This window comes from Rhineura floridana, chromosome 3, assembly GCF_030035675.1.
Source record: "Rhineura floridana isolate rRhiFlo1 chromosome 3, rRhiFlo1.hap2, whole genome shotgun sequence".
NCBI lineage: Eukaryota > Metazoa > Chordata > Lepidosauria > Squamata > Rhineuridae > Rhineura > Rhineura floridana.
The window spans coordinates 110828306-110841900 of record NC_084482.1 but is presented as its reverse complement, the minus strand read 5'-3'; the positions used below and the strand labels follow the sequence as shown (position 1 = coordinate 110841900).

General features: G+C 41.0%; 1 protein-coding gene across 1 annotated transcript; it reads right to left on the bottom strand.

The window, feature by feature from the left end:
- Positions 1–7506: 7506 nt before the first annotated feature.
- On the bottom strand, positions 7507–7886 carry LOC133382252 (putative peptidyl-tRNA hydrolase PTRHD1). The gene has a single exon (XM_061621940.1). The coding sequence runs from the start codon at positions 7884–7886 to the stop codon at positions 7515–7517; it is 372 nt and encodes a 123-aa protein (XP_061477924.1). The 3' UTR covers positions 7507–7514.
- Between the last annotated feature and the right edge of the window lie 5709 nt (positions 7887–13595).

Below are 13595 nucleotides of genomic sequence, written 5' to 3'. Positions count from 1 at the left end.
TAGTCAGGGAGACAGCTGCAAGAAGAAAAAGGTTCCGGTTGACTACTAAACTATTAAAATGATATGAAACTATATAGCTTTATAGAAGAATACATTTTGCTTATTGTTTATGTATATTGAATTCCCCATTAGCTATACATGTATGTATATATAAAAATCCCCATCATCTCCCCCCTCTGAAGCTAGCTAGAATACTAGCTTCATACAATATCACATTTTTTTATTATCCTAAAGTATTTGGTGAAGAGAAAAAAGGAGAATAGCATTACAAAATTACTAGGTGCATGGTAGCATTAATCATTAATCATTTATCAATGTGAAAAGGAGGGGTCTTGGTGTGAGGAAATCCCATACATGTGTGTATATATATCTGCATGTATATTTCTAACTGACCCTGAAAAACTAAGACTCCTTCTAACGAAACAATGGAATTCACTGTGAGTGGGGGAAGTCCGCCAAAGAATAAGATAACATTTATGCAATAGTTTTTCTTAACTCTGTCCTTGTTTTTCCTTTGCACAAAACCTCTGGAACGCATCACTAGCCATACCATCAGGTGGGGGTGTGTGAGAGTGGGGGTGGGAGTTATAGCTCTTGGCCTTGCACCTCCTGGATTCCACTTGAACCAAAATGGGGTTAGCCAAGCCGTAACACTCCCCCCCATTGAAGACATCTGTACATACTTATACAGAAGTCCTTTCACACCTCAGTCATCACAGTCTTGCCTCCCGGGCTCTAACGCTGACTTCCATTCGGTGTAACTGTGCCATGTGAGATCGGATCCATATTACAAGGGCCATTAAGACAAAGACCAGAATTATTTGAAACATCAAAATCACCACAATGGGGTGCATTATAAGGGTTAAACCTCCTTTGGTGTCCTCTCCCCAGCCAGACAGGGAATCTCACCATCTATGTGCAACCATCTATATTATCTGAAGTGTAGCTTGCTCTCCTAAGTGTTTCACTACTTCTAACTTTTTTCTATAACAGGGTGAGAAAGTAAATAAAATGGGTGAGAAAGTAATTGCTGGAGATCAGCGAGCTCATAGCCTAATGCAACGGTTCAAGATTCTACATTGGCAAATCTCATATCTCAAAACAAATAGCCAAATACTGCAAAACCCTCAGCTAGGAAATCATTCAGAGGGATTTGAAAAGCAAACCCATCCTATAAGCAAAACATTCTTAACACTTAAATTATGTAATGAAAAATAGCAATGGTTAAATAATCGCATCCTTAAAGCACAATGCATGAGTATCAATTACATTCAAGAATACAATATCTACCAGTTATGGAATAGAACAATTTTTTGTGATCTTGAAATGTACTGCAGGGTGGCTTGTACAAAGTTCATCCTCAGGAGACCAGATGGTTATGTTCAGTGGAAGCTTTAACTGAACTGTGTATGGTTTGCTGATGCTAGTCAGAAAAACTTGAATAATAAGAGACCTTTTAAGTAGAGACCTTATCCCAAGTCTACATCTGTGTTGGAATTGCTTTTTAATATGTGTTAAACCTTTTTTTAAAGATGTTTTTAAAGCTTTTAAAAATATTTTAAAGAAGTTTTGTTTTAATATGTTTTTAATGGTTTTTTGTTTTAAATATTTTAAAGTCTATTTTTATGATGTTTTAAAGTGTTTTTAGTGCTTTTGTTTGCTGCCCAGGACTCCTCCTGGGAGAAAGGGTGGGATATAAATCAAACAAACAAACAAACAAACAAGGAAGGCCCTGCTCCACATTGTCGCACCACAAACTACATATATCAACAGAACCATGAACAGGACCTCTCCCAAAGTTCTTAAGGCATGGGATGGCAGGTAATAGAGGAAGCATTCCTTCAGGTGCTTGAGTAGATTATCTATAGTCCTGTACTGCTATTCTTAACTATAAGAACATTCAGCAATGGAATATGTTACCTAGTGGGATTATCATTTCTTTTAAAAAGAAAATATTGGACATATATCAATGTCTAAGGTACTATAAATTGCCCTGAAAAGACAAGACATTGGATTAGCTGATCTACTGAATCCTTACAGTTCTACATCACCCATACAACATCTGTAAACCACAGAATATATCAATCCCTTTGCTAGTGTCTTTTTCACTCATTTCTGTACAGCTTCCCAACTAGAGGGATCCATACACAGAAAACAATTTTGTTAGAATGTGTGGCAGTACCCAGGTATCAGCAGTAACAACCAGCATACAAAGCAGATTAATAGAATAAGACTTAACCTGTCCTAGAGCTGCAATAAAGGCAAAACAACAACAAAAACAGGCATAGAAGATAAGAGTATGTTCAATAACTGCAAATCAGCAAGCACAAAGTAAAGAATGAAGAATCAGATGTTAAAAGGTTAATGTTGGCTACAGATGGAAGCTCCAGATGGGCTAGCCCTGAGCTGCAGTAGATTAGACCAACTGTCAGTTAATATTGCAATTTCTTGCATCAGGGAAAAAATGATTTCTGTTGCAGAACATAACAAGCTACATCAGTCAATTGTCAATCAGTTGGGATTCCAGCCTCTAAAGGAGGAGTTTTTGTGCTGTTTTGGAAAGCTCTCCTTCAGATGGCTGGGGTCTTTGCAAAGTACCAATGCAGATAAAATTGCCATCCGCACACTTATTTAATACACGTTGTTCCTGTGTCCAGTCATTCTGTTATCTGGATTAGTTGCTTTTGATTGCTGCTTTATCTGGCCACTGTATGTAATTCTACAAGGTCTGTTAGGCAAGGAAAGAAAAAGGAGACAGCAAATACAGACAGTCTATTTTCTGACCTATCATCTCATCCTTCACACTGACCTTATACCTGAGGTGCCCAGAGAATAGAGGCCAGCTCTGTAGACAGGACACATTATTGGGGCAGCATGAATAGCAGCATTTTGCTAAAAGATTGGGACAAACAATTGCAATGAAACTGGGGCAAATATGGTCTTAACATGCCACTTGAGAAATTCCATTGAGAAAGGAGCTACACAGGTTCAGTACCACTCCATTAATGTACCACACCGACCTTTTCTGTGTACTATAGCAGACAGGACAAAAGGGCGGCTAGTTGTACTTGGGGAGGCCAGATTCAAAGAAGGGCAGATCTCCTGTATTTTAATATTTGTGTGGAAGGGGGAATTTCAGAAGGTGTGGTCCTCCACTAAGGATTCTCCCTTCACTAAGGATTCTCTCTCCACTAAGAAGGAACACACAAACCTGCCTTATACTGAGCCACACCACTAGCCCATCTACATTATTGTCTACACTAACTGGCAGTGGCTCTCCAGGGTTTTAGATTAGAGTCCTTCCCAACCCTATCTGGAATGCTGGGGATTGAACCTGGGACCTTTTGCATGCAAGGAAGATGCTCGATATCACTGAGCTATGGCCCTTCCCCCAATTCCCTTACAGTCCTTCTACCTATAAACCTTTCAAAATGGGCTTTGAATGTGTTGCCATGGGACAGGCTTCATGTCATACTGCTCACACACTGAGCTCAAGTATCACCAGCTCTGAGCTGTTCTCCCATGGTTGTTTTTTTAAAAAAATAAGCCTTCAAAGCTATCCAAGAGATTCAGTTCATGGTTGATTGATCCTTCAGTCCCTTAAACTAGAATGCTGATTTTAAGACATAGTGTGTGGACAGTGTCATTATATAGTTTAGCAACTAGGTGGCACTAGACTTATATTCACATGGGTAGAATCAGGAGCATCCTGTTGCTGTTCTGTTCTTGGTTGGAAAAAGACATAAAGTCATTTCCTAACTTCCTGACTAGTGTGTCCTATAAGTCTTCCATCACATGCAATAATTATGTTTAGGGCAGCAAAGTACACTGCTCTATGAGGTAGACACAGTATAATGACAGCAGCGGCAGAGAGGAAGACTGGGACAGTGAGGATGCTGGAATCAACACTGCCTAAATGACAGCTCTACACAAGACCAAAATCAGGTCTATTATTAGTCAAGTGAAAGTTGACCACTCTTTTAGATTCAATGCTCAGAAAAGCTGTTTGATTGACAGGCAAAAAAGTTAAAATTTCCCAAAGAGCCTTGCACTCAGTGTACTGTGTTCTTTTGAAAAGGCACTTAAAGGACTTGAAGTGAGAGTTGCTGATGAACAGGTGCTTTCTGTAGGCTGACTTTCTTGGTACCTAAATAGGCAATCCAACTGCTCCCAGAAACCCACTGATTTCAATGGGCTTAAGTATGCAGAAATCCAATGTTGCCTCGGGAAACAGTGGTGTCCTCCAAGTGGTGGCACTGCAGTTGTCAGGAAAGGGATGGGACAGACTGAGGCAGCAACAAGGTCAGGGGAGTTCTGGACTGGCAATGCCCTGCAGGTGCACGCCATCACCAACCCAGAGTCCCCCCAACCTTGTCTCCTATTATCCCTGTTGTCATGCCAGCTTGCCAGCCTTACCCTGGGCTGCAGTTAAAATGGCTAACTCCCAAAGCCTTATGGGGAATTCTTCCCCTTGACATCTTCCTTGTTAGCTTGCTAGCAAGCAGTTAAATCTTTGATGTTCTTTCATCACTGTGACTTGGTAATTTTTATAACACAGCTGTACCAGCTTACAGTAATTTTGCACCTTCTTATCAGTGGAAGGGACCTGGTTCCGTCAAGGCCGTAAAACTCCTTGCTTTGTTATGGGAAACCACGAGGAGGCGCCAGGTGCTGTGGGAACATCGTTTTTTCATCCCTTTGATGAAAATGTTAATTGGTTAATTGTCTCTGGCTGGGAGGGAATTTTCCTCCATAAGAGGAGGCTCAGAACTCTGGGTTGGTGTCCCACTTCGGAGCACCACCTTGTCTATGGTGACGGTCTGTTGTGGCTCCATTTACATCTTGACTTGCAACTCCCTGAGGGGAAGAAGACTATTCATTGAGAGATCCTATGCTCTTGTAAGTATAGCTAGGCAAATAGCTTTGTTATTTTGATTTGTGCCAAGAAACTTTCCTTTACCTTTGTTACTAAACACCTTACCCGTTTGGGTGTATGGTTTTAGGATTCAATTTGCTGCTACAAATTATTTGTGTGTACATTTTTGCTTTTTGTAAACTTTTTATGCTTTTCTTATTTTCTTTTTAATAAACTTTAGTTACTTTAAACCAACGTGTGTTTATTCCAGAGAAAGGGGTCAGTTCCTAAATTCAGTCCTTGCCATTTGACCACAACTACCGTGTAACAGAGAAACGTTTTTACCTAAGACTTCAGAAGGGGCCAGGAGTGTATCTAGACTCTGGTCCTGAGAGGCTCAGGTGTTTAAGTGGGCTCTGGGGTTTCCTTCGCCCTAGAGTAGCTAACCAGTTGAAGGGTGGTGGCAGTACTACCTTGCAGGGTTGGTGTTGACGTGCACAACCTTGGCAAACCAGGATTTGCTGGGATCAATTGCCCAAGGCCGGGGATTGACTCCTAGGACAGTGAGAGCAGATGGGGAAGAGCTCCCCGCTTTCACTACACCTGTGCTGATGCACTGCCACTGCCAGAAGGACAGCAGTTTCTCCCCCGCCTCCCGCTCAAGCCAACACAGCCATTTGTGCCAGACTTCCGCGACCTGATGCCCTCCAGATGTTTTGGACTATAATCCCCCTCGGCCCCAGCCAACCCTGGCGAGGCTGATCTACCCCTTTTTGTGTTGCAGGGGATTGTGCACAAAAAGGGTCTCTGTTATGCTGCTGTTTTTTGTTGTTTCTGTTTTTGATATAACTGTTCTTCTTATGGATGTGATCTTACTATTGTAAGCCAGTCTGGTTTCATGTTTGAAGAAAACGGGTTATCAGGCCTGTGATCCAATGCACCATATGTAACGCACTAATGTAAACAGATTGGACTCGATGGGACTGAGACTTACTTCTGAGTAGGCATGCATAGGTGTGTGTTGTAATGTTATAAATACAAACCTCTCTGGGTTCATGCCATAGCCATCTCTCACTTAGACTACTGCAATATTTTCTTCTTTGGTTTTCCATTGTCTCGCTTTTCTCCCTTCACATCTGCTGCCTCAGTCACTCCAGTCTTTTCTCATCACTCAGATCATGCATTGCCCCTTCTTGAATCCTTACACTGATTCCTTGTTCGCTCCTGGGTCCAACATAAACTCCTTGCCCTTACCTTCAAAGCACTCCTTGAACATATCCTCATCATCACTGTATAGCTTTGCTGTTATAACTCCAATCCATCCCTGTCCATTCTTTCAAGAGCCTGTGTGTCCTTTCTCCCTTGATGTCCCGTGTACATTGAACTGCCTCCCAGGTAGGGATAGGGGAGAAATTCAATTCAGTTCACATTTAAAGGTGAACTTGCTTAATTCACACTTTCCAAAGAAATATACAGTGACATAACCATCCTTCGAAATCTGCACTTCTCTGAATTTTGCAATGCAGTTCTCCAGCCAAGGAATGTGTACAAAAATGCAAACACAGAGGCAAATTCTGCATGAAAATGCATTATATTAAGGGAAATTGCTTTGCAAAACATGTATATTAGGCAGAACTGCATACAAAAATGTGTATATTAGGAGACATGTACACTACAGTGCTGATAAATTTTGTAAGGGCTTTTTTTAAAAAAGTCACAACCTGATGTAGAATAGAAACAGAGAGAGAACTGAAGACTGGAAAAATGAGAAACTGAGAGAAATCAAAATTGACATATTTGCCTATCCCTTGTCCCAGGACATCTGTGTGATGCCATCAGTGTCGCTTTCTTACAGAAAAACTACTTTTTCCATGAAGCTTTCCATGATAATCCCCTAGTTGCCATGCCTTATTGTAACTTAGGCTGCGATTACACCCACTTATCTGGAGTAAGCCGCACTGAACACAACAGGACTTACTTCTGACTAAGCATGTATAGGATTGCACTGTGGATCTGTAACTAAGTCTAGGTAAATTTGATTAAAACAATTGCAAGTTTCAACAAGGAGGCCTTTTTTATCCTTTACATTTCTGTTATCATATCCTTCACAATGTACTATTTTTCAATTTGTTATTAATTCCTTTGATACGGAACAAAATTCCAGTTCTTAATCGTCAAAATAATTCAGATAGCAGAATGACAAGGACAAGGTCTCCATTAGGAATCTGCCATCAGTGTTGCCTTCAGATTGCACAGGTGTGATGGAAGCTCTTCTTGTGGAACTGGATAGTTTTGACCAATTATCTTTTGTATATTTTCAGATAACATAGGTAGTATTTGAATGATTGGGGGTGGGAGGTACTGTTAATGACCTCAACAAGCCTGGATATTCCCCAACACTGCCCCCCAATTTTAACCAAATTCTGGCACCCTCTTCTTCTTTATTGATAATTTTTATTAACATTTTTTGTTTTCCAGAAGTTGCATGATTGCCAGCAACATGCAGTGAGAAGATTGTTCTTGATTCAGTTCTTGCATCTTAACAACGGCAGTGCTATACTGCAAAGGCAGCGAGCTGTCCACAAACCTACATCCACAAGGGCCTGCCGGAGAGCTGCTTTTCCCGGCTGTCCCTGAATAAGGATAGAAAGAAATAAGATCACTTCAGCAGTTTGAATTTTTTCACATACTGGTGTACGTGCTCCTTAGGGCATGGGCGGAGAGCAATGCAAGTGGCAATGTTGTCTGGCTGTTCTGTCCACACTTTGTGATCAATGCTGTTCTGCTGCAGTGTCTCTGCTAATGCAGTCAAGGCGCACTCATCTGGGGCCTCGAGCACGACAGTTCTCATGCTGCTGCCCTGGGCCAGGTACTCCTCCGTGTCCGGGTGCTCATAGTGCGCATGCACCACGGCCAGGGCCACGTGGCAGGCCTGAACCACCAAGGCCCCCAGTGGCCATGAGAGGGGCTCCCGCTGCAGGTCTCCCTGCAGCACCATGTACTGCACCAGTGCCCGAGAGGCCAACGTCATCACCATCTCAAGATCTCTCCAAAACCTGACCAAAGTCAGTCCGGCTGCTGCCAGTAAATGTCTAATCATCTCTGTATACTTTAAATCTGCATTTTTGCCATCCAACAGGTTAAGGAAAGCCTATCTTTTCTTATAAAAACAATAACAAAGGGGCTATCACAAAAGATGGGAGAGGTGGGCCCTCTCTGCCCCCTGTAATTTGGCACTGAATCCAGGCACACAGGCCTCTAACCAATTAATTTTTAAAAAGAAAAATTTAAATGTTTGAAAATCAAACTTCAAGAATCCTGGAGTGAAGAACTATAGGAAATCTGAAGCCTATTCTTTCAAAGATCTGTTTTTTGCTGCCCTTGAATACCTTTAGTCACTGCCCTTGCTGATCAAATTACTTATCTGATCAAGCTCTTTCATTAAATCTTGGCTTATATATTCAAAGAAGTCCTGGATTCTAGCCAGGAAAGAAATCATAAGACAGTTCCTTGATTACATGTAACACTCCTATGCATATATAATTTGTACACACGTAGATTCTTTTAGAAGTTATGCTGAATGCATGCAGGGATCTAGCTATCGAATGTATATATCTATAGGTTGGGATGAGCAGTACCAAATTATGGGGGAGGTAGGGGCCCATAATGAAATCCATATGCTTCTCGGACTCTTTCCCCACCCTTAATTTTAGCCAAATCATGACACCATCATTTTTTCAAACCAGTAACTAAAGGGGCCATCACAAAAGGTATGGGGGGATGGTTTAAATAATACATTTGAAGCACATTACCACCCCCAAGGATCCCGAAAATTGTGTTTACACTTCACAGAGCTACAAATCTCAGCACCCTTAACAAACTACAATTCCTAGGATTCTTATGGGGAGGGAATGGGCTTTAAATGTATGGTGTATGTACACAGCCTTTGACCTCTCTGTAATTTGAGCAATGGGTGCAGGCCAGCACACATGATTCCACTTTCCCCTACTCTGGATATATCCAGTAAGCAACTGGTAACATCCATACATCCATGGGGCTCCTCCAGATTATCTGTTTATTGAACATTCATCCTGGTTTGCTTGCACCAAGTTCATGTGGAGGTCATACAATGTCCACTCTTTACTCAGCATTTGTTTCTGATTTGTTTTCAGGAGGGTATACAACAATGAACATTCACCCTGATTTGCTTGCACGGTGTTTTATGGATCTTCTCTTCAAGTGTTTATACCATTCTTAGTGCATTTCCCTGTCACTTTCCTATCAGTAAAAAACCTGCTTTTAAGAAAAGTGAATTTGTTGCACGAGAGCACTTTAATTGCACGTACCTAAATTTCCAGTATCTAATTGAATGCCTCCCACCAAATACTAAAGGAGAGTGTTCTCTCAGTACAAGGATTACTGCTTATGCAAATTAACTTCCCCACATACCCCTAAATCACGGGCTTGTGCAGGGGGGGTAAGAGGGAGGAAATCCCACTGCACTAGTGCTAATCCTTGCATTAGTACAACTATTTAGTTCAAGACTGCCCTGACAGTCTGGAAGCGACTCTGGTATGTGTAAAGTATAAATCTTGAACAAGAAGTTTATAGAAGATGCATGGCAGTTCAGGTAAACATGTAGCATTACATTATGAAGCTATGGAATGCTGCAGTCTGATACTACATAAGAACATCTAGTCCAGCATCCTGTTCTCACAATGGCCAACTAGATGCTAATGGAACACTCACAAGCAGGGCCCAGTGCAAGAGCACTCTCCTCTCCTGCAGTTTTCAGCAACCAGTATTCAGAAGTATACTGACTCCAATCATGGATGCAGAGCATAGCCATCATGGCTAGTAGCCACTGATAGCCTTATCCTCCATGCATTTGTCTGATCCTCTTTTAAAGCTATCGCAGTTGGTGGCCATCATTGCCCCCTATGGGAGTGAATTCCCACAGGAATGGGAATACTAAACTCTTCAAGCTAGAAATATATATCAAAATTCACTCTGGATTTACCTCCCCTTTTTTTTACAGTTATAAAATGGTAAATTCACCATATTTATAAAGAGAACATGCTAATAGAGAACCAGGCCATTTCTACACCATGATAATGGAATATATGCTTGAAATTCAAAATACTTAGAGGAGTTTCTTTTTTCCTTAGCAAAGAAAGTCAGTGAGTTTGTTTGGTTTGGAAAGTTCCCTTTAAAGCTTCTTCAAGTGGAAGAGAGAAGCCACCTTTTCTTTGCATGTATAATAGTTGCAACATCATCATCTTCATTACCATTATTATAATTGAATTTATAAAATGAACAAAGTGCAAAACAAGATAAATCATTACATCCTCAACTGCAAACTATGAAAATTTCCCTACCTAATGTTTTTGGTACCCCAAACATTAACTGAGGGTTAGTGTCAAGTTTAAAGCTGAATTAATACATATCTGGCCAATGGTACTTGCACTATAAATGTCTTGGAAATGGTGTATTGCAGGAGCATCTTGGGTTGGCCCAGTTCAATTTGGGGGAGGGGCAAATCTCTGCTGCAGCTTATTGCAGTGGGCTAGGCACAGTATCTGAAGAGTCTTCAAAGCCATATGGAAAGCTCATTGCAATACTGGCTAACCTATAGCCCTCTAGATGTTGTTGAACTCCAACTCCCATCAGCCTCTGCCAGCATGGCCAATGGTCAGGGATGATGGGAACTGTAGTCCAGCAACATCTGAAACATTAAAGTTTAGCCACCCATGCAATAGTTTATTCTTTGGATTACAAATGTCCATGGGCTTAGATTGTTAAAAAGTATTAGCACATCCTGGCTGTCACACTCACTGCAGCTGATGCACCCCTATCTATCAAGTCCCCTAGGGCAACCAATGATCTGGGACAAACATTACTACTATCACTTCACAAGACACTCAAACAGTGATGGATAACAGGTTTCTGCTCACAAGTCAGTGTTTATATGTAAAAGTCTCTGACTTGAACGCCTTTCTCAATGTTGCCGTGTAGCTTATTTCAGTAGGTGGATTTGCATATAGATTACTCAAGCATTCACCCAACGCCTCTAAATCTTTGATTGGCTATAGACAGAGAGATATAGATATTGAAATAGTGGAGGCTGATGGCTCCATGTCAGTGGAGCAGTGGAATCCGCTCTGGGTTTTAGTCCAAATGTTCAAGTGTTTCACTCTTTTTATCATGATTCTTTATTGTATACTGATTAACTGTAATTTGTGTTTCTTAAAAATATATGACTTTTTAAAAAGAACATAAGAAACCTGCTGGATCAGACCAAAATGCCCACCTACTCCTATGTACTGTTCTCAGTGACCAGCTAGATGTCTATGAGAAGCCAGCAAGCAGCACCTGAGCAATAGTACTCTCTCCACTTGTGATTCCCAGCAACTGGTATTCAGATTCATAGCAGCCACTGATAGCCTTATCCTTCATAAATTTGTCCAATCCACTTTTAAATCTATCCAAGTTGGTGACCATCACTATGGCCACATTTGCACCATACTTTTAAAGCACTATTATACCACTTTCACACCCATGGCTTCCACCAAAGAATCCTGGGAAATGCAGTTTATTAAGGGATCAGAGAATAGTTAGGAGACCCCTATTCACTTCACAGAACTACAGCCCCCAGAGTTCCCTGGGAAGAGGAGTTGATTGTTAAACCACTCTGGGAATTGTAGCGCGTCTCAGGCTTTCAGCTAAGATCAAGTCTAGTAGTATCTACTAATTCCCCCCTTTTTTCTGTCATGTAGGTTAGAACAGTGGTTTCCAAACTTTTCAGCCTATGGACAGCTTGAAAATTGCTGGTGTTTTTGGTGGACTACTTAGAGTACTTGTTAGACTACGACCTGGGAGACCAGGGTTTGATTCCCTACACAGCCATGAAGCTCACTAGGTGATCTTGGGCCAGTCACTGCCTCTCAGCCTCAGAGGAAGACAATGGTAAACCCCCTCTGAATACCACTTAACATGAAAACCCTATTCATAAGGTCACCATAAGTCAGAATGGACTTGAAGGCAGTCCATTTCCATTTTGTAGGAATTGTAATGCGCAGTGCTAGAGGCTGTATGATTGTTAATTGTATTTGTATTGCTTTTTGTTACTTTTATTAAATTTTATTACATTACAATTTGCATTCCACAGAACTCAGCTTGTAATAATAAAAGATATAAAAGAAAAAAGAAAAATACAATTAAAAATCAATATGAATTTTTAATGCGGACATGCTGCAGACCACTGGTGACCCACGGACCATCATTTGGGGAAACCCTTAGCTTAGAAGTCTTTGGCATTTATAGGCCCATCTGAGCTTTATTGCGCAGGGTGAGAGGAAGATGCCATGGAAGGCAGTTCAAAATTTCAACTGGCAAATTCAAAACTGTTTGACCAGGGCAGGCCACAGAGTATGTATTTTAAGGCAAATGCAGTGATTGATAGTTTCCCCCCCCAAAAAAACAACAAAGAGCTAGTCTGGGGGTCCTGTGGCTGGGGCCAATGAGAGCTGGCGTACAACATATGGAGGGCACCATGTTGACTACCTCTTTTTCAAAACCTTAACCGCTGCACATATTAGAGAAAGACTCCTCCCACCCCTCCCCACCCCTTCAGATCAACACTGAGTCCTAGCTCAGTTGGAAGCATGAGAAAACAAAAATGGACTTCCACAGACTATTCCAAGAAAGACTCCTGGCCCCATCCTTGTACTTTTTAAATCAGAAAATTAAAATATTTTTATTCCAGAAAACTTTTTAAAAAATATTACTGGAAGGCCAAATTGTTTAAAACTCAACAATAAAACAAGTATTTTAGTGCTATTGGTTTTCAGCTGCTGCTGGTTTAAAATGTTTTTATCAACATTTGTTTTTAATTTTCTGTTCTCTTGCCTGCCACTTTGGGTATTTTTATACAGAAGCAGACTACCAAGCTTTATAATGAAATATTGACTCACGTAGTATTCTCTGGTTCCCATGGCTACTGCAGCCATTCCCAGAGTTCACTAGTGTCTGAAGCCAAGTGTTGGCACATCTGACTTTCCAGATTTTTTTCCTTTGAGGATGAACACAAATGTGCCTTTAATTAAGGCACTTGCTAAGGTTTGCTCTCCAGTTCCACAATGCATTTGACAGATGTGCTTATCAATAATTCTAATAGTAATATACTGCATAATCCTATAATGTTTACTCAGTCAGAAGTAAGACCCAGTGGGACATCGTCAAGTAAGTTTATATAGGATTGTAGCTCCTAGTTGTCTGTTTGGCACCTCCTACCATGTTTCAGATGGTCAGTCCACCTTTTGTTCCTTCCTTCAGGAGGAAGGGTAGGATAGAAATGTAATTAAATAAATAAATGTCATATCTTCTCTCTTTTTTAGTTCATTTGCCATCATCACCGCCATCATTATTCGGATTTACCCAAATCTATTTTAAGAGTTACAAAGCTACTGCAGGAATTGGAGGTAGGGTTGTGATACTGCAAGTGGCAACCAATTATTGCTGTGCACAGTTGACCTCTCCTGGAAAGTGGCAAAGCTGGTTTTCTCTAAGCTTCATCTTGGACAGAACATTGTTCAGCATTTTATACACAGCAACACAGTTGGTGCACTGTTCTCCCCGATGTAACCAATTCTAACCCCTTTTCAAATGACAACTCACAACAACTCTGAAAACAAAAAAATAACAACAGAGTAATCCTTAACCACACGTCCTTATAGGTGGG

What these genes read in the sequence shown, in the direction of transcription:
- LOC133382252 (XM_061621940.1), bottom strand. Translation starts at nt 7,886, where the DNA reads ATGACGTTGGCCTCTCGGGCACTGGTGCAGTACATGGTGCTGCAGGGA.